Consider the following 27,734-nt stretch of genomic DNA (forward strand, 5'->3'; position numbering starts at 1 on the left):
AGAAAGAGGCTTATATTACCCCTTAACAGATGGAAAAAAGTGTTAGGATTCTCAAAAGACTGAATTCTTATTAACTGTTCATTTCAATGCAATTATTCAAATGACAGGAAACAATCAGTTAAAAAAATCAAGATTTTAAGACGGCTAACAGTCTTTTATGACCCTTTTTAAGCACAAGAAAGTTCAAAAGCAAGTTAGAATATGTGATACTTAAGTGAAGAAAGCATTGTTTGATTGTGCAATGAAACACTACCCCCAAGTGGAAATTTTACAAAGCGCAACCAGGCAGGCAAGCACTGAAAGTTGGATAAATAATTTATTGAGCTCAATCATGGGCAGTTAAATAATATTGGGGTAAATTTATCTCAAACAAATCTCCACATTAGAGACCACTAAATTGACAGTGACCCATTCAGCTATCCCCAGAGCAAAATCACAGAAATTAAAATCTTAACTAGAAAAACACTGGTTAGACGTCATCAAGATGGCCAACTAGAGGTGCCCAATCCTTATCTCCTCTGCAAAGAAGGACCAAAACAACAAATAACAGCACTTCAGGTAGAATGTCTAAGGGAGAACATGACAATTCAGCAAGGAAGTGACAAAAACCTTCTGAGGCATAGAAACTTGGCATGGCAGCTTAGAGGGGGAAATGAAGCCTCCAGATGTAATCAGCTTAGAGCTGAGAGGGACTTCCTATTGTGGGCAAAAGGTTAAGTGGGAGACACCTAAGAGTCACCATTACCATCACAAATACCTGCAATCTTAGCTACGGAAGAGTTCCACAGTTCTCACAGACCCTGAGCTCAGTATAGGGACCTTCCTGGAGTATAGACAGCTGAATTGCTCCTGAAAAGGAACACAAGCTGAGTCCTCCCCATCCCATGAGACCCAAGCTGTTACAGTATGCCCCATTTTAGGAATGGAACCACTGCTGGTGTGCATTCTGACCTGGAGGCCAATAACCCAAACATCTCCACATCCTAGGGGTGCCATCTGTCATCATCACACCGTGTCCACACAGAAGACTGCAGGATCATAACCCCAGCTAGTTTCAGTGGTATCACTATGACCTCAGTCCATGTAGCACTCTACACTCCAAAAACAAAAACAAATATTCAAGTACAATGGGGACACTGCCACCAGGAAGAGAAGGCTGACATATGCATTCCCCAGAGACTGAGAATTAGCCTGGCCAGCATCTATCGCCTCAAGCAACCATGATCTATCTAGCAGTAGAGAGCAACCATGTGCCACATGTGCCCCATATGGACCAAGACAACTGACACCACCAGCAACCGTTCTCCCTCCTATGGAGGACCTACCAAGCACCATGCTCACTCACCAAGGACTGAGAACTAACCCATCTGGCAATCCCTCTTCCCAGCAAAACCGTGCCACTGTCTCCACAAACACCAAAGTCAAGGCCACTGAGGCACATACAGACATTGCTGATGTTGATTACAGCCAAAAAAAATCACAAGGCAATTATACTTCTGTGCCCAACCAGAAGCTAAACCAAACACCCAACCCAACTGATATATAGAGAAAAAAGTCTTTCCCTACAAAAGTTACTTCATAAAAGTGGAAGATACGACTGTTCTACTAGACACACAAATATCAATGTAGGAACAAAAGAAATATGGAAAAACAGGCCAGGTGAGGTGGCTCACGCCTGCAATCCCAGCACTTTGGGAGGCTGAGGTAGGTGGATCACTTTAGGTCAAGAGTTCGAGACCAGTATGGCCAACATGATGAAACCGCATTTCTACCAAAAATAACAAAAATTAGCCAGGTGTGGTGGTGGGCACCTGTAGTCCCAACTACTAAGGAGGCTGAGGCAGAAGAATCACTTGAACCGGGAGGCAGAGGTTGCAGTGAGCTGAGATAGCACCACTATACTCCAGCCTGGGCAACAGAGTGAGACCCTGTCTCCAGGTGAATAAATTTAAAAAAATAAATAGATAACTTTATTTAAACAATTTTTTTAAGTTTAAAAAAAAAAAAAGAAACATGGAAAAATAAGGAAACATGACACCTCCAAAGAAACACAACTCTCCAGTGACAAACTTAAATAGAAGAAAATCTACAAAATGCCTGAAAGGTAATTCAAAATGATATCTTAAGGAAATTCAGTGAGATACAAGAAAATATAAATAGATAATACAAGAAAATCAGAAAAACAATTAATGATCTAAATGAGAAATTCAACAAAAAGATATATATATCATTTAAAAAAAAACAGATCCTAAGAAATCAATGAATAAAGTGTGATGATTGAATGTTCACACTTATGTGTAAGATGTGCCTCCCTCAAACTTTGTCCTGAAACAAGCACATTGCCCATCTGATAGGAAAAAGAAAAAATAAAAAATAAGAATTCAATGAATGAAATTTAAAAATACAATTGAAAGCTTCAACAACAGACTATATCAAGCAAAAGAAAGAGTATTTAAACTCAAAGTCAGGTCTTTTGAAATAACCTAGTCAGATCAAAAAAAAAAAAAAAAGGAAAGAGAAAAACATCATAAAGAATGAAGAAACCTATGGTACTAATGGGACACCATTAAGTAAACAAATTTTTACATATTGAGAGTTACAGAAGGAGTGAAGTTGGGCATAGAAAACATTTTAGCTGAAAACTCCCCAAGTCCTGAAAGAAAGATGGACATCCACATCCAGGAAACTCAATGGTCTTCAAATGTATTCAACCCAAAAATGTCCTCTCCAAAGCACATTCTCGTAAAACTGTCAAAAGTCAAAGACAAAAAGAGAATATTAAAAACAGCAAGAAAAAAGCATCAAGTCATTTATAAGGGAATCCCTATTAGACTAAAAGCAGATTTATCTGCAGAAACATTATAAGCCAGGAGAGAATGGAATGATAACATTCAAAAATGCTGAAAGAAAAAAAAAAACCTGCCAGCCAAGAATACAACTCCAGCAAGCTATCCTTCTGAAATAAAGGAGAAACAAAGTCTTTCCCAGACAAGAAAAAACTGAGAGAATTTATCACCACTAGACTAGTCTTACAAGAAATGCTTATGGGAGTCCTACATCTGGAAGTGAAAGGATGAACTACCATCATGAAAACATATGAAAGCTTAAAACTCACTGGCAGAGCAGATACACAAATGAGAAAGAGAAAAGAATCCAATTTTATCACTACAAAAAAAACACCAAACTGAAGAGATAGACAATAAAAGATAAAGAAAGGAACAAAGAACAATTTTAAAAAAAAAGAAAAAACAATTAACAAAATGACAGAAGTTCTTACCTATTTATCTTGAATATAAATGAATTAAATTTCCCAGTTAAAAGATAGAGATTGGCTGGATAGATTTTTTAAAATACTCAACTATATGCTACCTACAAGAAACTCACTTTACCCGTAAAGACACACATAGACTGAAAACGAAAGGATAGAAAAAGATATTCTACATGAATAGAAACCAAAAATAAGCAGGATAACTACATTCACAACTCAGCATATACAAGGCATTTGTTTCAGGACACTCCATGTGCACCAAAATCTGTGCATACTCAAGTCCTGAAGTTGGCCCTGTGAAACCTATGTATACAAAAAGTAGGCCCTCCATACATGCAAATTTCACATCCTATGAATATTGTGTTTTCTAGTGATATGTGGTTTTTAAGATATAAATGTATAAGTGAACCTGCACAATTCAAACCTATGTTGTTCAAGAGTCAACTATATACATCAGATATAATAGACTTTTAGTCAAAAACAGTGCAAAGAGAAAAAACAAGGTCATTATACAAAGATAAAGGTATCATTTCAACAAGAGGACATAACAGTTGTAAATATATATGCACCCAACACTGGAACACCCAGATATATAAAGCAAATGCTACCAGATCTAATGAGAAAGATAGACTTCAATATAATAGTTGGGGACTTCAATACCCCACTCATGGCACTGGGAATTTCATCAAGAAAGAAAACTAACAAATAAACTTTGGACTTAAACTGCTCTATAAACAAAATGGACCAAAAAGACCACTGCTCTAGAAATGAAATTGCCCTAACAGAAGTTAATAAACTGCTCTATAAACAAAATGGACCAAAAAGACCACTGCTCCAGAAATGAAATGATCCTAACAGAAGTTAATAGAACATCGGATCCAACAGCTGCAGACACACATCAGCGCATGGAACATTCTCCATGTCAGACCATAAGTTAGGCTACAAAATAAGTCTTAATAAATTTTGTATTTGATATGATTTTGGTTTTCTAACCACAATGAAATAAAACTACAAATCAATAACAAGAACTTTGGACACAGTACAAATACATGCAAACTAAACAACATATTCCTGAATAACCAATGGATAGCAAAGAAATTAAGAAGAAAATTTAAACATTTCTTGAAACAACTGAAAATAAAACCACAACCTACCAAAGCCCATGAAATATAGCAAAAGCAGTACTAAGAGGAAAGTCTATAGCAATAAACACCTACACTGGAAAAATAGAAAGAATTCAAATAATCTAAAAATGCATCTCAAAGAAGTACAAAAGCAAGAACAAATCAAATCCAAAATCAGTAGATAGAAGGAATAAAGATCAGAGAAGAAATAAACAAAATTCGGCCTAAAAAAAAATACAGAAGGTCACTGAAACAAAAAGTTGGTTTTTGAAAAGATAAACAAAACTGACAATTCATTAGCTAGACTAAGAAAAAAGAGAAGACACAAACAAATAAAATCAGAAATGAAAAAAATACATTTACAACTGATACCACAGAAATAAAAAAGATCGTTAAAGACTACTGTGAACAACTCTATGCCAACAAACTAGAGGAAAACTGGACGTAGACATATGACCTATAACCAAGATTCAACTCAGAAGAATTAGAAAATCTGAACAGGTCAATAACAAGGAACAAGATTGAAGCAGGTACAAAAACTCTTCCAGGAAAGAAAAGAGCAGTATCAAGACAGCTTCACTGCTGAATTTTACCAAACACTTAAAGAATACCTAATACAAATTCCTCTCAAACTATTTCAAAAAATTGAAGGGGGTGGAACAGATTTCTTCCAAACTCATTCTATGAGGCGGGCATTACGCTGATACCCAAACCAGACAAGAACAAAACAGCAAAAAAAAGAAAACTGAAGTCCAATATCCCCGATGAACACAGTCACAAAAATCCTAAACAAAATACTAGCAAACTGAATCTAATTAGATTATATATCATAATCAAGTGAAATTTAGCCAGAGATGTAATGATGGTTACATGTATGCATATCAATAAATGTGATATATCACATCAACAAAATAAAGGAGAAAAAACCATCTGATCATCTCGAGAGACACAGAAAAAGCATTTGATAACATTCAATATTCCTTCACGATAAAAACCCTCAACAAATTAGGTACAGAAGGAATGTACCTCAATACAATAAGTAATATATGACAAACCTGCAGCTAACATCGTACTCAATAGGGAACAGCTGAAAGCTTTTCCTCTAAAAACTGGAACAAAATAAAAATGCCCACTTTCACCACTCTTATTCAACATAGTGCTGAAAGTACTAGCCAGGGTGATTAGGCAAGAGAAAGAAAGAAAGGGCATCCAAATTAAAAAGAAGGATATCAAACTGTTCCTGTTTACAGATGACACAATCCTATATAGAGAAAAATCTAAAGACTCCACCAAAAAACTCTTAGAACTGATAAATGACTTCAGTAAAGTTGCAAAATACAAAATCAACATACAAAAATCAGTAGCATTTCTATACACCAATGTGTCAGGCCACTTCTGCATTGTTATATATACGAATTACCAGAGGCTGGGTAATTTATAAAGAAAAGAGGTTAATTGGAGCATAATTCTGCAGGCTGTACAGGCAGGGCTCCAGCATCTGCTCCTGGTAAGGCCCTCAAGAAGCCTCCAGTCATGGCAAAAGGCAAAGGAGGAGCAAGTGCATCACATGGCAAGAGTGGGAGCAAGAGGGAGAAGGAGGTCCCAGACTGTTTTAAACAACCAGATCTCACATGAACTGAGTAAGAACTCACTTATCACCAACGGGTTGGTGTTAAGTCAATCACATTTCAACGTGATTTGGAGGAGAAAAACATCCATACCATATCAACCAATAACAAACTAGCTGAAAAAGAAACCAGAAAGCAATCCCATTTACAATCACCAGAAAAAAAATAATAAAATACCTCGAAATAAATCAACCATTGAGGCAAAAGATCTCTACAATAAAACTATAAAACACTGATGAAAGAAATGGGAAGAGGACACAAAAAATGGAAAGACATCCCACATTCATGGATTGGAAGAATTTAGTACTGTTAAGATGGCCATACCACCCAAAGTGATCTACAGGCTCAATGCAATCTCCATCAAAATGCCAGTGGCATTCTCTTTTTGCTGTTGTTCCTAGTCACTAGACAACCAGTGAACCAGTGACATTCTTCAAAGAAATCAAAAAAAAAAATCCTAAAATTCACATGAAACCACAAAAGATCCCAAATAACCAAAGCAATACTGAGCAAAAAGAAAAAAACCTGAAAGTATCACATTACTTGACTTCAATATATACTATAAAGCTATAGCTACCAAAACAGCAATGATAGTGACATAAAAATAGATACACAGAACAATGGAACAGAATAGATAACACAGAAATAAATCCACACATTTAAACCCAAATGATTTTCTACATAGGTGCAAAGAACATACATGGGAGAAAGGACAGTCTTCAATAAATGGTGCTGGGAAAACTGGATATCCATATGCAGAAGAATGAAACTAGACCCCTATCTCTCATCATATATAAAAATCAACACAAAAGTTATTAAAAAGCTAAACATAAGACTTGAAACTATGAAACTACTAGAAGAAAACATGAGGGAAACACTTCAGGACGTTGGTTTCAGCAAAGATTTTGTAAATGAGACCTCAGAAGCATAGGCAACGAAAGCAAAAATAAACAAATGGGACTAGATCAAACTGAAAAGCTTCTGCACAACAAAAAAAAACCAACTTGTAGAATGGGAGAAAATATTTGCAAACTATTCATCCAACAAGAGATTAATATCCAAAATACATAAAAACTCAACACCAAAAATAAAAAATAAATAATCCTAATAAATAAATAATAAATAAACAGTATATTTTTAAAATGGCAAATGAACTGAATAGGCACTTCTCAATGGCCAAGCATGGTGGCTCATGCCTGTAATCCCAGCACTTTGGGAGGCCGAGGCAGGCGGATCATTTGAGGTGAGGAGTTTGAGACCAGCCTGGCCAACATGGTGAAACCCCCTCTCTACTAAAAATACAAAAAAAAAAAAAATAGCTGGGTGTGGTGGCAGGTGCCTATAGTCCCAGCTACTCAGGAGGCTGAAGCAGGAGAATCGCTTGAACCCGGGAGGCAGAGGTTGCAGTGAGCCAAGATCACATCACTGCACTCCAGCCTGGGCAACAGAGTGAGACTCCGTCTTTAAAAAAAAAGAAAAGACGTATAAATGGCCAAGAAGTATATGAAAAAATGCTCAACATGACTAATCATCAGGAAAATGCAAATCAAAACCACAATGAGATCATTTCAAGTTAGAATGGCTACTACCAAAAAGGCAAAAAAATAATAATAACAACAAAGGATGACAAGAACGTGGAGAAAATGAAACTCTCATATATTATTGGTGGAAATGTAAATTAGTATAGCCATTATGGAAAACAGTATGGAGGTTATTCAAAAAAACTAAAAACAGAACTACTATATGAATTAATCCCATTGCTGTTTATATATAAACCAAAGGAAAGGAAATCAGTATGTCAAAGAGATATCTGCATTCCCAGGTTTACTGCAGCACTATTCACAATAGTCAAGATATGGAACCTGCCTAAGCATTCATTAAGAATGGATAAAGAAAATGTGGCACACAATACATAATGGAATATTATTTGGCCATTTAAAAAAAAATGAAATCCTGTCATTTTCAGCAACATAGATGAGCCTGGAGGACATTATGTTAAGTAAAATAAGCCAGGCACAGGAAGATAAATACAGCATGTTTTCACTCATATGTGGAAGCTAAATAAGTTGATCTCACAGAAGTACAGAGTATAATACTGGTTACTGAAGGCTGGGAAGGGTAGCAGGGAAGAGAGGAATAGGAAGAGATTGATTAACTAATACAAAATTACAACTAAATAGAAGGAATAAGTTCTACTAGTGTATAGTACTCTAGGGTGATTATGGCCAACAATAATTTATACTATATTTTCAAATATCTAGAAGAAAGGATTCTGAATGTTCCCAATGCAAACAAAGGACAAATGTTTGAGGTGATGGATATGCTAATTACTGATTTGATCATTACACACTGTATAAAGGTATCAAAATATCACACTGTACCCTATAAATATGTATAATTATTATGTGTCAAAGACAGTAAGAAAAGAAAATCATTGGTTACATGTTGAAAAGCTTAGCTATAGAAAGAACATTAAAAATACGTTTTGCAATTATATACAAAGAGAATTGTATCCATAACATGTGACACTGTTACCAGTTAAATGTATGGCTAAAATTCTAGTAGTAATAATAACAACTTATACCGATATGTGTGTACTTCACGTTTCAATAAAACCACTATGTATATTGATGCATTTAATCTCCAGGTAGCTTTTTAAGAGGCTGGCAGTAACAACTGTTCCTACTTTCACAGATAAGAAAACAGTTTGGAAAAGATTCTCTTACCACAGGTCCCTCTAAGTCTGTAAGAAATGGCAAAATTTACACTAGAAACTGGACCTACAATAATATCATTCTGCTCCTCTAATGCTTTAAGCAAGTTTCTTTTACCCTAAAAAGATCATTATTTCCACTAAGTTAAAAAAAAATCACATTTTTTGTGGATATGAAGGAAAAGATAAACGAACCACCTGACTCAAACAAATAGCTTTCATATAGGTAGCAAAAAATGGTAAGACTATGATAGTCAAGGGTCAAGTCTTTTCAGCTGAAATGATCAAAATGTTCCAAAGTGTGATACATTTGCACATTTTCCATATAAAATCCAGTTCATAACCCTGAAGAGCTTTTTTTAACATAAAGCTTTTCCTCATTCCTCATTTCTGTCATTTTAAATAAATCAGTGACTCAGACAGTCTATTAACTACAGAAGATTTTTCCTAAAAAGCATTCCCAAAATTTTATCAAATACATGCTATATTGGGAATGTAAGTATATTGGGAAATCCTTTCTGTTTTTCTTGAGTCAGGGTGTCACTGTCACCCACGCTGAATGCAGTGGCACAATGATAGCTCACTAAAGTCTCAAACTCCCAGGCTCAAACCATCCTCCTGCCTCAGCCTCCTGAGTAGCTAGGACTACAGGCATGCACCACTACACCTGGCTTTTTTATTTTTATTTTTATTTTTTTTTTGGCAAAGACAGCGGGTCTTGCTATGTTGCCCAGGCTGGTCTTGAACTCTTGGCCTCAAGCAATCCTCCTGCCTCAGCCTCCCAAAGTGTTGGGATTACTGCACCCAGCCAGGATCCAAGGAATTCTAAAACACACTTAGATCCGATAAAAAGTATTCTATAAGTAGGTAAATAGATAACTAAGTACAAGGTACCAAATTATCAGGCTTCGATAGCCTGAAAATAGAACCACGTGTTTGTGAGAATGCCTGTTATCCCACATTCTCACAACATTGGTTATTATCGTTGCCTTCAGTCTGACAATTAAATGATTATAATTTGTAGCTCATTATTTTAGTTTACATTTTTTTGAGTACTAGTAAAGTAATATTTTATTTCATGGGCTTATATTTGTATTTATTATTGTTTTGCCTGTTTAGTTCACATTTTATTTGAGATACTTGTCTTTCTTATAGATTTGTAAATGTCCTTTATTTATAAAAGATGTTCATTCTTTGTTACATATGATACAAATCATAAATTCCTTTACTGAAATGCTGAAAGAAAAATAAAGTTCATATCTGAGCATTAATATTACTTGATGAGTATTATGCACATTGCTTTTCAGTGTTTTGTAGAAACTAGATTAAGAAGTCTAGATTTGTCCATAATAATTGTATTTGCTACACAGGTCTTTATTCTTAGAAGCAGGTTTTCTTGTTCTTTCTCTCTGTCCTTGACCCTAGCTTTCTCTGACTATTGGCTCCAAAGACTATAGCAAGAAATAAGCTTTGAGTCTCCTGATATCAGGGCTGCTAAACTAGCCAAGGGAATATATCTTATACTTTGCACACAGACACACACACACACAAAAGCAAACCAAACCAAACATCATCTTCCTCGTACTGCCCCCCACCCACTTCTGTCACTTCTCTGCTGGGTGAGACTTGTCCCAGGCACTCTTTCTCTTCTCCCATTTCTGAAAAGCACATGCCACTGAGTCATCAGATCTTGTCATCAATTTCATTAGGATTCTTCAAATATTTACTGGGTTCCCATTCTGTATCCAGCACTGTGCTGGGTGCTTTGGACTCTTAGATAGTTTATGCAGTGAGAATTTGCCAGTTCTTTTGAGAAATTAGCTATCTCCATTTCTTCCCTATTCTATAATCTCATTCCTAGATTACTGCAGTTGCTGTCCATTTATACTATGGGAGGCCTTTATACTATGTCAGCCCCTTGCTCATAATCCGCAGTGGATTTTCCTATTATCCACAGCACAACTTTAAAGAGATCTCATAGCCTTGCCTCATTTTAATGCTTTAATTTACCACAGAGTTCCTTCTTTTTGCTGTAGATCAACGTGGGAAATGGTTTATACACCAATTTCTAACTTACCACTTACCATTATTACCAAGAGTAACAATGTTACAAAGCTTTATATTTGAAGAGTGCTTTATAATAACATTTACGCATATTCATGTTCATATAGAGAGACACTCAATCCAAGGATCTGTCACCAACAAAGTTGAATCTATTAACAATGACATATATATAAACTATTTTATTTCCAAAGTAAAATGTTGCTTCCAATTCTACAAAACTGGGATAGTTTTTATATGTACTAACTGTGACATCCTTTGTACTGATTAATCCAAGAAGTATATTTAAGGATGAGAAGGTAATATTATATTAGAAACGTATTTCCTTTTTGGAGGGTTTACCTTATACATATACTTTTAAAGAAATTCAAGCCATGTATATTCAAGAAGTCCTTTTTCACCCCTTGCCCTTGCTCTACTCTCTCCCAGAGATACCTAGCTACCTGCTATTAACCATTTCTTGGATGCCCTTCCATACATTCCCATTTTCTGTCTTTCTCTCTTTTTTCTTTTTTTTTTTTTTTCTTTTTTTTTGGAGAGATGGGGACTCACAATGTTGCCCAGACTATCCTCAAACTCTTGGCCTCAAGCATTCCTCCTGCATCAGCCTCACAAAGCACTGGGAATACAGGCATGAGCTACCACACCCAGCCTCCTATTTTCTATGCTTGATGTATTTCCTCCCATTTTGATAAGGTTTCCTATGGCAGACAATAGCATCAAGAATTATTTCATCAAGACAGTACGTGGTAGCTCACACCTGTAATCCCAGCACTTTGGGAGGCCGAGGTGGGTGGATCACCTGAGGTCAGGAGTTCGAGACCAGCCTGGTGAACATGGTGAAACCCTGTCTCTACTAAAAATAGAAAAAATTAGCCAGGTGTGGTGGCGGGTGCCTGTAATCCCAGCTACTTGGGAGGCTGAGGCAGAAGAATCACTTGAACCCAAGAGGCGGAGGTTGCAGTGAGCCGAGATCACGCCTTTGCACTCCAGCCTGGGTGACAAGACCAAGACTCTATCTCAGAGAAAAAAAAAAAAAGAATTATTTCATGGATTTTAGAACTGTGGGTCCGAGGTTTTCATTCCTGTACTATGCTTATGTCCTGACTGCTATCAAAACTATTTGAACTGATTTAATTAAAACTGAATGTGCAATAGGACTATTAAAGATGGGAAAAATTAAACAACATGTTATGTCAGGGAAAGACAAGCATACTAAAAGCGTAAGCTAAAGGTAGTTACTCTAGTTGAGGACAATGTCAGGTTTACTCTTCAGTTTCCTGACAGCCAAGAAAATGGGAAAACACAGGACTGTCACACTGTTTTCACTTTTGGTAGAAAGATACAATCACCTTAGTTCATCAGGAACCTTTTCCAGAATGGCCATAACTGTATCCAAATATTTGAAAAACTCCAAAATATGATGGTAGTTTAGAGAGCAGTATCTTAAATTGAGTTCCCTTTAATTGACTTTGCCTCAACAGTAAGGCATCAAATGTATCCTTAATGGGAGAAGAAAACTGAAAATGAAAGACTGGGTCATTCAGAGTTCGGTCCTTCAACCTCTTTTCCTGTTTATTTGTACTCACTACCCAAATAATCTGATCCAATCTCCTAGCTTTAAATAACATCTATAAACAGAGAATATTCAGATTTCTCTGTCTAGCCTCAACCTGTCCCCTCAACTACAGTGTCCTATATCCCACTGCCTACTTAATATCGCCATCTGAAGGTCTAATAGGATTGTCTCCACTGTGCCAATCTCTTCCTCCTTCAGTCTTTCCTGTCTCAGTAAACACACACTCTATCCTTCCAGATGTATGACTCAAAAATCTTGGAACCATCTTGACTTCTCTTTCCCTTATAATCCACATACAAACCATCAAAAAATTCTGTCATAGCTTTCTTCAAAATATATCCAGAATTTAACTCATTTGCACCACCTCCATCCCCATCACATTGTCTAAACCACCACGGTCTCTTATGTGGATTACGCAAAAGCCTCCAACTGGTCTGCTTCTTCTCTTTTTATGGAAAATAACAAAGAATATACAAATGAATTAATAGTTAATAAATCCCAATGTGCCCATCTTTCTTCTCCACTTCCACTCGTGTTCCCCTACAATCTAGTCTCCAAACAGCAATGAGAATGATCTATTTCACCCTTAAATCAGGTCACGTTCCTCTTTTATTCATAACCTCTAATGGCTCCCCATCTCAGGGTAAAAGTCAGTCCTTACTCTAAATTAAAGGTCCTATGTGATCTGGCCTTCTAGGACCCCTCTGCCCTCATCTCTCACTTTTGTCTCCCTTATGACCTTGCTCACTACAACCACACTGGCCCCCTTCCTAACCCTAAAATATACCATGCCTACTCTGGCCTCAGTAACCTGGCTTCAGCTGCTTCCACTGCCAGGGATGCTTAGGCAGCAGATGTCTTCAAAGCGCACTCCTTCACTTCCTGCAGTCTCTCCTTAAAACACTTCAGCATTTTCTGTTCCTTTAACTCATTTTTTTTTCTCCATAGCACCTACCTTTATCTATTATATTTTTACATATGTATTTGCTGATTCTCTGTCCCTCCACTGCCCCCCACTAGAATATATGCACCATGAAAGTAGGGACCCTGTTTTATTCCCACTATATTCCTCCAGCATCTAGAACAGTGTTTGCTACATAATAGACACTTAATAAATACTGGTTAGATGAATAAATGAATCTATTTGATGTTAAGTCTACTAACTTTATTACTTTTTTTAAAACTGGCAAATGACAAAATAACAAATTGCTAAGAACTACTCTAGTTCTTAAAATGACAAATAGCTAAGAGCTACTCTAAATTTATTCAAAGGTTTTCCCCCATAATCCAGGTTGGTGATAGTCATGCAGATATCTAAGGGAAATGTGGGTATTTTATGTATGGTTCATTTATTATAAGCTGGAATTCACATGTGCCTTCTTATGATCTTTCTCCCGGTATGATATATCAGTTTAACTTATTCAATCGGTATATATTCTTGATCACTAAATACTATACTTACCCTTGCAGAGAGTCATCAGTGCCCAAAGCAGCCTGCTATGGTTTAAATATTTATCCCCTCCAAAACTCATGTTGAAATTTAATCCCTGATGTGGCAGTATTGAGATGTGGGGCCTTTAAAAGATGATTGAATTGTGAGGGCTCTGCACTTACAAATGCATTAATCCATTCATGGACTAATGGATTAATCAGCTAATGAATTAAAAGGTTATCATGGGAGTAACAAGTAGCTTTATAAGAAGAGGAAAAGAGACCAGAGCCAGCACACTCAGCCCCTTGCCATGTGATGCCCTGTGCCATCTCGGGACTCTGTACAGAGTCCCCACCAGAAAGGAGGCCCTCCTCAGCAGATGTAGCCCCTCAACACTGAACTACTCAGCCTACATAACTGTAAGAAATAAATTCCTTTTTAAAAATACATTACCCAGTTTTAAGTGTTCTGTGATAAGCAACAGAAAATAGACTGAGACACAGAGCTTTTTCTTTAAGCATCTAGGAGAAACATGTATGAGGGGGCTGGGATGTGCCTTGAGTCAACAAGACCTCAGGTTCACTTTGATATATCCAGTTCTTGAGCAGAGTGACCCATATATGGTAAGCAGGGACTGATATTGGTTCCTTTCTCTTCCCTTTCCGAAAGCCTTTAATTTTTTGTCATTTACCCTCACCACAATCCTGGAAGTTAGGTAAGACAGCTACAAACAGAGAGGTCATATAATTAGGCAGCAGAGCCAGGATTTAAAGCTTGTCCTGACTTCAAAGGCAATGCACCTTGCCCACTAAAGTTCACCTTCCAGTTGTCAAGATCCCATAGTGGTTAAAAACACTGGCTCTAGCATCAGCCCACAGGAAGTTAAGACTCAGCTTTACCATTATTACATAACTGCAGCACGGAAAAGTCATGTCAATCTTACTTTAAAAGACTGTAATTTAATTTACCCAAAGATGTTACTTCAGTTCAAGAGTAGAACTCCCTTTCTTTTCCTAAGGAGTTCTTTTTGCTCCTTTTTGTCAGTCTTTCTCGTGTTTATGTCCTCAAAATAAAACTTACTATTCAGAGAACAAGATACAGTTCACCTACTGAGGAAACCTCAAAACTACTGAATTCCCAATATCCTGCTTAAGATATGCACAAGCATTTCCTGAAAGATGTAATTTACACAAAAGCAAATGTCCCTTTTTACAGTATCAGCCTAAGGCTTAGCAGTTCTTACACCAAATTTAAATAATCCATAAGCTTTATATAATAGAATATAAAACATAGCAATCATATTAACCCAAAATTGGAGACTATCTTAAATGATGCCCCTAACTTCCGGCTTAGAAAAGTGATTTCCTTTGGCCGATGAAATGTGAGTAGAAAAGACACGCCATTTCTAAAAAGAGGTCAGGAGTTCAAGACCAGCCTGGTCAAGATGGTGAAACCACATCTCTACTTAAAAATAAATAAATAAATAAATAAATTAGCCAGGCATGGTGGCAGCTACCTGTAATCCCAGCTACTTGGGAGGCTGAGGCAGAGAACTGCTTGAACCTGGGAGGCAGGGGTTGCAGTGAGCCGAGATCAAGCCACTGCACTCCAGCCTGGGCACCAGAGTGAGACTCCATCTCAAAAAACAAAAAAGAAAAAAAATGAGTGTGATGCAACTTGGAAACAGGGTGTCTATGGTATACACATAAAAAGGCTAACAGGTAAGACACAGACTTTAAAAAGGAATAGAAAACATCAGTCAAAATTTCTGCACTTCTACATAGACTGAATTCTCTTTAATACTAAACTAAATCTGGCTCTTCATTCAAGTTTAGGAAAATTTTTCTTCTATATTCTTGGACTTTTATCAGGACTTGACACAATTATCATCTCTACTATAATAATGCAATGACAGAATAGACAGACACAGCATCTCTGTTTAATTTTTTCTTAGAATTCAAACACTCTTAAACAATTTAAGAAATTCAGAGGGAACAGGAAAATAAAGGAAAACTGATGCACAGGAACACACTGCAATACAATTTTTTATAAAACAGGTTTATAAACTAAGTTTTTTAGTCAAGAACAAAAAAAAGCAAGAAATGTATTCAACCAATCTCAAACACACCAGCCCTTCCCCCAAAAAGTATATCAACAATAAAAGAACCAATGAATAAAGTACCTTCCTTGCACAAAGCAATATTCTAGGTCCTTTAGTAGATACAAAAGATAAAGCAAGCTCCTTGCCGTTATGGAACTGAGCAGAAAAGATGTAAATAAATAAAAACGTACAAGGTAAAAATATTAAGAACTAAATAGCGACATAAAAAGAGAAGGAAAATTAAAAACAGTAACAGCATGTGTCTTTAGGCCTCAACATGAGCTATTCTTGGGAAAATATGACAAAGTGGGCCTGAAATATACACCCGCTGTCCAAACAATACAATGTCAAAATCCATCCCTGCCATAAGAAGCAGATTAGATTAGCAGATAGTGGCTATGATCTTCAACAAGGAACATCCAAAGTGTCAGTGTTCCTTCCATAAAGATAAGCTACACATCCACAAGGAAGGAGAAAAGTATCTTAAGTGCTCTGCTTAGGTCTTGTTTAGAAAATCTGGTTGCTTGCTTACTCTTTTGTTATATGTGTCTCCCTGAACAAACTGATGAAAATTCGTCTCTCTGCATTGCCTCGTAAGATGTCAGAAAGCTGAAATTAGAAGCTCATTGTGGGCCTACAATTTTATCCCAGGAAATATGCTAATAAGTAGTGGGTCCTACATATACCCTTGCACTTAGCACTCATTTAGTTATTCCCCACAAAGGCTCAGTTGTGGACAAATTCATTTCTGTGTCCACACCAACTGTCAAGCACATTAGGTCAGTACAAACCATGTTGATTACTAAAACCTCCCACCTTTGGGATACTTCAATACAGTATCTTCCATCTGACCCCTCCACCACTTAACAAAAACTCATGTAACCGCCCCCTCAATTAAATCTTTATAAAAAGCTTCCAGTTGAAAAGTTTTGATGAAAGAAACAAGAAACCCATATTTCAGATTCCTTGACTCCAAACTTTCAGTTCTCAAAACTCAGTTATTTCTTACTTTTATCAATACACTTACAGGGGCTCTCTTTTGATCTCACACTAGTAGATGAACCTCCTGTCTCAAAAAATTACAGCCTGCAATTTACTAAAGTCAAGAATTTCCTTTTATACAATAAATGCTTGTCCCCACCCTTTTCTGTGAGAAACAGGGCTTTGCGTCATTACCCAGATTGGAGTGCAATGGTATAATCATAGTTCTCTGCAGCCTCGAACTCCTGGTCTCAAGCGATACTCCCGCCTCAGTCTCCCAAGTCGCTGGAGTTATAGCCACAAGCCACCATGCCCACCCCCAGCCCTTCGTTATCAATTCTGTTAAGTTGGGAATTCTGTGAAACTGGTTCACTTTTAAAAGTAAGTTAAAAAGACAGCCTTAGTTGGGGTAAAAACCTTCTGGCAAAAGTAAAAATAATAAAATTCAACCTTGAAAAATTATTTGATAGAAAGACAAAGATAGCTTGTGAAGATTGTATTTCAGTTATCAGCTATGGATTAAAAAGAAAGACACACCAACTTACCAACAACTAATGCTCCTCTTTCTGCAAAAGCCAGGGCATAGGCTCGGCCCAATCCTAATCAAAAACAAAATAATCAGAAAGTTGAAGAAATGTCAGCATAATTTTTTTGGTCCACTCAACCCAATCCCCATTTAAAGAAATTGGAGAACAATTAATTAAGTTTTAATGATATTCTCAAGCTATCCTATCACTGACATTCTCAACCTATCCACTCTCTTCTGCTTGCAGAGGTTAGAAAGCTTAAAACTATATTTTTCCACCTATTCTACTACCATTTCCTAGCATTCTACTTAGCTGCTAGGATGCTGTGAGTTGGGTTCCACCATCTGATGCAACTGCATAAAATTTAGAAGGTGGAAGTGAGACAGAGGCCACCTTACTGGGAGTTCCGGCTGTTGTTGTTAAGAAGCTAATTTTCTTGAAAGTTCCTAGGTATTCAGAAACTGACTATAGCGGCAACTTCTTCATTCAGCTCCCTAATCCCTGGATGGCAGCTTCCATACTTCAGGTCCCTAGTGCCAGTGCTACTTGGGCTGTGGCACAGCTCCAATGACAGCCTTAGAGGCATTGCCTCCTCTAATGGATCAAATTCCTATTGTTTCAGAAGTCATTCTAAGAAGACCTGCCTAAAACCTAATTACCTGTATTGAATCCTTCACTGCTGAAAATATCTAGTGGTTTCTGCATCCTACAATGAACCTTGACTACACAGTCATCAAACACAAAAAATATTTAATTCTGACTCAAAGCTATAAGGTATAAATTTATATATCCAAAAAGAAATAATACATATATACAGCGAGAGAGAGAAAGTTTTGTTTTTGCTCTTTTTTTGAGATGCAGTCTCATTCTGTTGCCCAGGCTGGAGTGTAGTGACGTGATCTCGGCTCACTGCAACCTCTGCCTCCCAAGTTCAAGAGATTCTCCTGCCTCAGCCTCGCGAGTAGCTGGTACTACAGGCATACGCCACCATGTCCAGCTAATGTTTGTATTTTTAGTAGAGATAGGGTTTCACCATGTTGGCCAGGATGGTCTCGATCTCTTGACCTCGTGATCTGCCCACCTCGGCCTCCCAAAGTGCTGGGATTACAGGTGTGAGCCACTGCCCCTGGCCAAGAGAAAAGTTTTATAGGCGTAGAGCATCTCGGGAAAATTACATTAGAAACTGGCAGTTAGTGGTACCTCTGGAGAACAGAACTATGTGGCTAGCAACAAGGAGTGGAAGGCTTACTTCTGGACTGTTTTTCTGTATTGTTTACATTTTTTAATATGTGTATATTTTTTACATTTTAAGATAATTGATAAATTTCATTGACAAATGAACAAATGTAATTAACAATTTACATTTAGCATAAATTAATCAATAAGTATACAAATAAACTGAGATGCATAAATTATCAGTCCCTTCCAAAAACAACCCAAGGCCAGGAGCGGTGACTCACACCTGTAATCCCAACACTTTGTGAGACAGAGGTGGGCGGATCATTTGAGGTCTGGAGTTCAAGACCAGTCTGGCCAACATGGTGAAACTCCGTCTCTACTAAAATCACAAAAATCAGCCAGGCGTGGTGGCATGGACCTGTACCCCCAGCTACTTGGGAGGCTGAGGTAGGAGAATTGCTTGAACCCAGAAGGCAGAGGCTGCAGTCAGCCAAGATCATGACACTGTACTCCAGCCACAGCAACAGAGCAAGACTCCCTCTCAAACAAAAACAAAAAGAAAACACAGTTTTCCAAATCTAGAAAATTTCACCAAATAACTTATTTTAGAATTTAATACAAGCAGAAGGATCGCTTGAGGCCAGGAGTTTGAGAGACCAGCCTGGGCAACAAAGAGAGACTCCATCTCTTGAAAACATTTAAAAATTAGCTGGGCATGGTGGCACACACGTATAGTCCTAGTTATTTTGGAAGCCAACGTAAAAAGATCACTTGAGCCCAGGAGTTCAAGGTTACAGTGAACCATGAACAGGTCACTGCATTCCAGCCTGGGTACAGAGTAAGACTTTTTCCTCTGGAAAAAAAAAAAAAAATTAATCCACTCTGAATGAATAAGAGAAAATTTAACCAGTTTACGAACAGCAGGTAAGGTGCAAAGTTCATAACTGTCTAGTCACAACTCATTGTTTCACAAAATCAATTTTGTGGGTTGCAACTAAAATTTATAAATAAAACAGAATAGAAAATAAATTTCAGGATGCACTGCCTGTACTACACACTGTATCATGAACTGGTTTTAAATACAGATGTGTGTGCATGTGTAAGTGTCCTGAGTCCTCGTGTAAAATGTACTGCATACCATGTGTAAGTATGCTAACAGTGTCAAAGGAAGCGGTCCCTATCCTTGAATAATTTTCAGATATAGCCCCTGAAAATGAAAGTCTCCTTAGCAACAGTAAAAACTTTACTTAGAATGTAATCTCTGGACCTCCTGCATGAAAATTATCCAAGAACTGTCAAAAAAGATTTAAAACACCAAGTGTTGTAAAGCACATTATTTACATCAAAACCAAAGTGTAAACAAAATGTTTTCCTAAAAACATTTAGAAGGTACGGGTACACGCAAATACATGCCCATGCAGATATAACCAGACAGCTATGGGTATAAAATACTTGGCTACTAATCAATACTAAAAGCATTTTCTGAAAGGCAGCATAAGAATCCACTTTATCAATACAGACATGAAAGTACATAGGAATTAACTGACAGAATTCCACAGTTTGTAACGTTTAATATATAACTCAAATAATTCATGCATTAGGGCCTTTCCAGGTATACGCTACTACCAGTGGAGAATCAAAGGTGCATAATGTCAAGATCCCTGCACTTGGAGGTTACAGAGGTCACCCACTAGTGAGAAACTAGGGTAAAATCTCACTGCACAGCATCTATGTTGGTATGGTTTGTTTTAATTTTTTGTACTTTAAAAAATGGGGTTATTTCACATAACAATTTTCCATTTTGCCGCTCCTGAAATACAGGCAACTTTCCCACTGGCTGGGCCACTTCGGAAGTCTCCGCTCTCCAGTTCCTCAATGTGCCCATCCAACTCCCATTTTCTTTCTCCATCATACGCCTGACCCCTGTGCGCATTTGAGATTACAACCTCTGCCAAGACTTCAGTGGATTTCGAGTACAGTTTGTGACTTGCTAAGCATACAAAGTCCAACGGGGAGGGCTCTTATCAGACGCCCTCCTTAAAGAAGGCCCTCTCACGAACTTAAAAGCGGACGACAGAGGGAAACAAACAGTGAACGACTGAATGACTTTTCAGGAGCTGACAGCTCTGCGCTTCAGGGGGCGAATTCCAGCCCCCGCCCCTCGCGGCTTTTCAGTCCTTTAAAACACTAGGTAAAGAGCTAAGAGAGTTATTTGCAGGAAGACTAACAATCGATGCCCACAGATAAGCGTCAGGGAGAACTTTCACCCAGTTTTGCAACCAGCAGCCCAGCCTGGCCTCTCCCCTCAGTTAGGACCTTGGGAAGCCCACACTGGGGTGCTGGGGAGAAGCGGGCTGTAACTGCCTGACAGACCAGGTGTTTCTGGCTCTTTCCTCAACAGATTCGGTGCCTCAAGAAGAGCCATTCCCCCACCCCACCACCTCAGTTGCGTGACCTCAGCTGCGGCTGCGCGCATATACCGGCCCGAAAAGGGCGGCCAGCAGCGCGAGAGCAAGGCGTGCCACCTCCAACCTTCGCAAGCTCACCTGCCCCCGCGCCGGTGACAAGTACTACCCGCCCGTCGAATCTCAGCGGTGAGCCCATGAATAAGGCCTGCAGCGACACAAACACACAAGCACAAGCAGAGCGGCCGGGCCGGACTGCGGGACAGGAGGAGGCGGGGAATGGTGGGGGCGGGACGAGGGTCAGTGACTTGCCAATTTCTGGGAGGAAGACGGGCGCAGTGCGCGCGGCTCCCTTGGAATCCTGGGAAATGTAGTTCAGAGTGACTCCAATAGCTGGAAGGACCTGCCAAAGAGTCTGGGCTTGAAAGGACCATTTCTGCGGTTGGAAGCAATGGGAGCTGCTAGGACCTGTGTAAAAGAATAGTTGACTCCGACACCCTGCATTCACCTATTCACGTATCGTTTCATCATTCACTCAGTAAACGTTTTCTGAGTTTAGCTGCTGACCTAGAGAAACAGCCTGCGGCCCCTCTCCTTGAGGGGCTTCCAGAGATAGTGAGAGGTGACAACATGCTAGCAGCCCTCGCTCTCGGCGCCCCCTCGGCCTCGGCGTCCACTCTAGCGGCGCATGGGGAGCACTTCAGCCCCCCACGGCACTGTGGCAGTCCCTCTCTGGGCTGGCCGAGGCCGGAGTCGGCTTCCTCTGCTTGGTGGGAGGTGTGGAGGGAGAGGCGCGGGCGGAACCGGAGCTGCCCGCAGAGCTCTCGGGCCAGCGCGAGTTTCGGGTGGGCGTGGGCTCAGCGGGGTCCCGCACTCAGAGCGGCCAGCTGGCGCCGCGGGCCCCGCCAGCAGTGAGGGGCTTAGCACCTGGGTCAGCAGATGCAGACGGTGCGCCAGGTCCCCCAGTAGTGCCCGCCCTCGAATTCTTGCCCGGCCTCAACTGCCTCCCCGCGGGGCAGGGCTGGGGGCGGCAGCCCGCCATGCCCCAACCGTGGGCTCCTGCGCAGCCCAAGCCTCCCCGATGAGCGCCGCCCTCTGCTCCGGCGCCAGGTCCCATCAACCGCCCAAGGGCTGAGGAGTGCTGGCTCATGCCTTGGGACTGGCCTGCAGCTCCTGCTGCGGCTGTGGTGCAGGATCCACTAGGTGAAGCCAGCTGGGCTCCTGGGTCTAGTGGGGACTTGGAGAACCTTTATGCCTAGCCAAGGGATTGTAAATACACCAATCAGCACTCTGTGTCTAGCTCAAGGTTTATAAACAAACCAATCAGTACTCTGTATCTAGCTCAAGGTTTTGTAAATACACCGATCCATACTCTGTATCTAGCTAACCTAGTGGGGACTTGGAGAACTTTTCTGTCTAGTAGGATGTGTCTAGCTAAAGGATTGTAAACGCAGCAATCAGCACTCTGTGTCTGGCTCACCGATTGTAAACACACCAATCAGCACTGTGTCAAAATGGACCAATCAGCTCTCTGTAAAATAGACCAATCAGCTCTCTGTAAAATGGACCAATCGGCAGGATGTGGGTGAGGTCGGCTAAGGGAATAAAAGCAGGCTGCCAGAGCTGCCAGTGGCAACCTGCTAGGGTCCTCCTCTTCTAGCAATGGAAGCTTTGTTCTTTCCCTCTTTGCAATAATTCTTGATGCTGCTCACCCTGGGTCCACATTGCTTTTATGAGCTGTAACAGGCACTGCGAAGGTCTGCAGCTTCACTCCTGAGGCCAGCGAGACCAGGAACCCACTGGGAGGAATGAACAACTCCACACGCGCTGCCTTAAGAGCTGTAACATTCACAGCAAAGGTCTGCTGCTTCACTCCTGAAGCCAGCGAGACCACGAAGCCACCAGAAGGAAGAAACTCCAAACACGTCTGAACATCAGAAGGAACAAACTCCAGACACACCATCTTTAAGAACTGTAACACCGCGAGGGTCCGTGACTTCATTCTTGAAGTCATGAGACCAAGAAGCCACCAATTCCAGACACAATATCCCCTGGAAGGAAAGTCCCCCTGAGCGGTGGTAAAGATTTATCAGTGTAATAATCTCTGCACTTCTTACATGCAAACATCAGGGAACTGTCAAAATGCAGAGTCCTGGACCCCTACTGCTTACCTCTCAAAATAGAATCTCAAGGGACAAAAACAGTTTGACAAGTGTTCCTAAATGATCTTGCATTTGTATGTTGAGAACAGTCATAGTTCATGCAACATTTATTCAGCATCTACTAAGTTTTGATAGGGTCCTCAAGCTACTCAGAGTCAGATGGTAAACTTTGAATAACGGTGCAGCCTGAGACTTGTGACAAATGTGTGTAAGTGCGCTAATGGTGTCAAACAGGCCCTATCCCCGCGGGGGAGAAAGAGGAAAATCTTTCTGAAGGAGGTGAAGCAAGACCTAAAGTGGTGACCCCTACAAAGAAAGAAAGACATTACAGGCAGCACAAACACCAGCTAGGTTTGGGGAGAAAGAGGGTGAAGCTGCAAAAGTAAACAAAGCCAGCAAGATCATGTTCAGATATTTGAATTTTGTACTGAAAATGGTTTTAAGTAGGATTACTCCAGAGAGTGGTCAGAACACATTTACATTATGGAAAGATCACTTTGCCCATTATGGAGGATTGATTGGATGTTGTGGGAAGTCAGGGACCCTGAACTGAGGGACCAGCTTTGAGCCGCAGCAGAGGAACATAAATTGGGAAGATTTCATGGACATTTATCAGTTCCCAAATAATGCTTTTATAATTTCTTATGCCTGTCTTTAATCTCTTAATCCTGTTATCTTCATAAGCTGAAAATGTACGTCACCTCAGGACCACTGTGATAGTTGTGTTAACTATAAAATTTATTGTAAAACGTGTGTTTTAACAATATGAAATCAGTGCGCTTTGAAAAAGAACAGAATAACAGTGATTCTTAGGGAACAAGGGAAGACAACCATAAGGTCTGACTGCCTGCAGGGTCAGGCAAAAAGAGCCATGTTTTTCTTCTTGCAGAGAGCCTATAAATGGATGTGCAAGTAGGGAAGATATCACTAAATTCTTTTCCCAGCAAGGAATATTAATATTAATACCCTGGGAAAGGAATGCATTCCTGGGGGGAGGTCTATAAACTGCCGCTCTGGGAATGTCTATCTTATGCAGTTGAGATAAGGACTCAGATATGCCCTGTTCTCCTGCAGTACCCTCAGGCTTACTAGGGTGGGGAAAAGCTCTGCCCTGGTAAATTTGTGGTCAGACCAGTTCTCTGCTCTTGAACCCTGTTTTCTGTTGTTTAAGATGTTTATCAAGACAATACATGCACTGCTGAACATAGACCCTTATCAGGAGTTCTGCTTTTGCCCTTTCTCCTGTTACCTCAGAAGCATATGATCTTTGTTCTGCTTTTTGCCTTTTGAAGTATGTGATCTTTGTACCTAGTCTCTGTTCTTACACCGCCTCCCCTTTTGAAACCCTTAAAAAAAACTTGCTGGTTTGAGGCTCATGTGGGCATCATGGTCCTACTGATATGTGATGTCACCCCCAGCGGCCCAGCTGTAAAATTCCTCTCTTTGTACTCTTTCTCTTTATTTCTCAGCCAGCCGACACTTATGGAAAATAGAAAGAACTATGTTGAAATATTGCGGGCAAGTTCCCCTGATAATTGGAGGTGGGCAAGGAGAACATAGAAAAGATTTGGGGGAAATTATGGAGGCCAGGAGTAAGGCAGAGGAAATGTTGAAGAAGAAATATTGAGATATACTATATATGAAAATGGAACTGACATGGACAGAAGGCAGGGAAATTCTGGGCAGAAGACGGCAGGTCCCCAGCAAGGGCTCCACCCTCAAGCCTGGAACAATGGCCCAAAGTGAGAACATGCATCCCTGTTTTCCCTCTTGAATGTTGCCTTTTCCAAAAACACCTATGGTCCGCCTGCCCCCCATCCTGTGCCCATAAAAACCCCAGGTTCCACTGGCAGAGAGGAGAGAAGAGAAGAAACAGCTTGACTTCAGAGGTATGGCTTGATGGCATTGCTCCTGGGGAAGATCACCTTCTCACTCCATCCCCTTTTCAGCTCCCCTTCCCACCGAGAGCCCCTCTCGTCAGCAATAAAATCCTCTGCATTCACCATTTTTCAATTTGTTCCTGTGACCTGATTTTTCCTGGATGCCAAACAAGAGCTCGAGTGCCACAGGTACGACACTAAAGGCTGTCACACTGACCCTCTGCCCTCACTGGCAGAGAGCAAATGCCTCACACCAAAAAACAAAGGGCCCACTGAGTTGTTTAACATTTAAGCTGTCAGTGGATGGCAAAGCTAAAAGAGCACTGTAACACACAGCCTCTGGGGCTTCAGGGGCCTCAGGTACCCCTCTAGACACTGCCAAGGGCCACACAGAATTTTGGTCCTGCATGCGCTGGCCCCAGCTCCTGAACCCACTCACCTGTGCTCCCCCTCCTGTGAGGGGTGGAATGCAGCGGAACACAATGAGTGGAGTCCACCCCTGCCATAACCAAAGCAGCCAGCTAGTTCTAGATCCTGTGCACTCCAGTTCCTGCCCCCACCCGTGAAGGGGTCAGGAAAATTTCCTGCTTCAGAACTAGTCTTTTTGATTAATTAGATGTAGATATGAGGAAAGAGTAACTGAAATAGTCCCATATTTTTGATTTCAGAATCTAGATTATGATGGGCCGTTCATCAAAATAAAAAGTGGAGAAAGAGCAACTTTGGAGGGGTTATGGCTCCAATTTTAGACGAACTGCATCTGGGAAGGGGAAGTGAAACTATGGTTAGAGATGTCTAGCAGACAGCTATGGTTCTAGAGCTCTGACAGCTTGGTTTCTGTTACAAATACATTTCGGTGCCACAAAAGAAATAGCACTTGAATATAAATTTTTCTTTTTTCTTCTCAACAAGGCAGTTTACTTCTATAGAAGGTTGCACTCTCACAGATGGAGCAATGGTGAGCGCACACCTGGACGGGGAGGGGAAGGGGTTCTTATCCCTGACACACGTGGTCCCTGCTGCTGTGTTGTTCCCCTATTGACTAGGGTTAGTCTACACAGGCTAAACTAATTCCGATTGGCTAATTTAAAAAGAGTGATGGGGTGAGTGGTTTGGCAGGAAAAATGGTTATGGCAGGGAGGAAATCAGAATGAGTCAGGGTGGAGAATGAGCAGGTAATCAGAATGAGAGAGGGTGGAGCAGGTAATCGGAAAAGGCTGCTTTACGAGGAAGTTAAGTTTAAAAGTAGAAGGCAAAGAATTGAACACATTGATATATCGATTCTTTTAAAAGAAATTTAGAACTTATATCTAGCAACCCCTCCTCTTGCATTTCCTTATGGCTCTTTCTCTTCAAACTTCTTTAACATGTCTTGGCTTAGTTGTTCTGTTGACTTTCCAAAAGAAGAAGCTTCTCTGGATAAGCTGGAGGATAGTTAAGGGAGGATTTAGTAAGTGCCATTTCTATGAACCTCTGCACCAACTCACAGATGCATGGTATGACACAGGACCCAACAAGAATAAGTACACCCATTATGGCTGCAAGGGAAGTAAGAATTGAGGCTATTATTCCTTTCCATTTACCGAACCACTTTTCTAGCCATCCTGTAAAGGAGTCATTTACCTCTAGTTGCTGGCTAACTCATTGGACAGAGCGTCAGACCTTGCAATGCCTTTGTTATACTTCCATTAGGGGCGGTGTTGTTTGGGATGAAGGTACAACATTGAGTTTTAATCATGACACAAACTCCTCCTCTTTCTGCTAATATCTTTCAGGCTATGCTATTTTCCCAAGTCATCCCAATTAGTAGCCCCTAATTGCTGAGCTATTCCTTTAACAGCAACTCTAGGGTAGTTATTAAGTCACTGTTGATTGTAATAAATGTAGTTTATCCAACCTACATTTTTATTAATTGTCACCCACCAAAATATTGACTCAAATCCTGCAGCTATTTGATTTGGGGCTTTAAATTGATCTGGTATTCCCCGTGGGACTCCAATTGCGTCTAAATAAGCGTGAGAGTTGAAAGACCCATAAGGGACCTCTCTCACTTTACAATGTCTTATTTTTCCTTCCTCCGGTTGATGAAATACCAGAGTAAAAGGGATGGCCAATTGAACTAGACCATAAGTACTGCTCTAATTATTTGGCAGAGTATCCAGTAAAGGTCCTCCATAATACCACCATGCAACCACTCAGGGATGAATAAGGGCAGACTGATGGGTCAGCTCTTGGAAGTACCTGACTTCACTGCATCCTGTTAAGTCTCCAGGGAATGCCAAATTTTTCCCCTTGTCATTGGAGACATGAGGTAAAATTGGTTTTGGAAGATGGAGGCTGGATGCCCCTCAGGGGCTGACCCACAGGGTGTTGAACTTCAGGAAATAGCAGAGAAAGAGTTTGGCACAATTTGTTATTCCAGGTGGTAGAATCTTGTAAAAGAGCTACCATGTACTCCGTGTCCACTTGATTTGAGGACCATCCCAGTGGAAAGGGAATAACCTGGGCCTCTGGCCTGTTGTGCGCACAAGCGTAACAGTCGCTTTTGTTTAAAGTGCGAATGGAATATTTAATCCATTTTAACCAGTCATTGACATCTTTATACCCTCTTTCAATGGCTATGGTTTGCCTTGGGTCTCCTATTCCTACTACTGAGACCTTGCTTTTGTCATTTGGCATGAGGCGAGGCATAGT

At 40.1% G+C, this 27,734-nt stretch overlaps 1 protein-coding gene and 1 non-coding gene across 2 annotated transcripts in view; one reads left to right on the forward strand and one right to left on the reverse strand.

The window, feature by feature from the left end:
* HSD17B4 (hydroxysteroid 17-beta dehydrogenase 4) overlaps positions 1 to 21,293 on the reverse strand; it is an 87,679-nt gene extending 66,386 nt beyond the window's left edge. Inside the window, exons 1-2 of the mRNA XM_008014219.3 lie at positions 21,140 to 21,293; positions 17,433 to 17,486 (exon numbers count right to left, since the gene is read on the reverse strand). Of these exons, the coding sequence (XP_008012410.1) occupies positions 17,433 to 17,486; positions 21,140 to 21,197 (112 nt within the window). The 5' untranslated portion in view covers positions 21,198 to 21,293. The remainder of the gene's footprint in view (positions 1 to 17,432; positions 17,487 to 21,139) is intronic.
* LOC119618420 (small nucleolar RNA U13) lies at positions 2,246 to 2,353 on the forward strand. Its single transcript, XR_005234729.2, has one exon. It is a non-coding gene; the product is annotated as a small nucleolar RNA U13 (small nucleolar RNA).
* Positions 21,294 to 27,734: the final 6,441 nt, after the last annotated feature.

This window comes from Chlorocebus sabaeus, chromosome 23 (genome assembly GCF_047675955.1).
Source record: "Chlorocebus sabaeus isolate Y175 chromosome 23, mChlSab1.0.hap1, whole genome shotgun sequence".
NCBI classification, from domain to species: domain Eukaryota; kingdom Metazoa; phylum Chordata; class Mammalia; order Primates; family Cercopithecidae; genus Chlorocebus; species Chlorocebus sabaeus.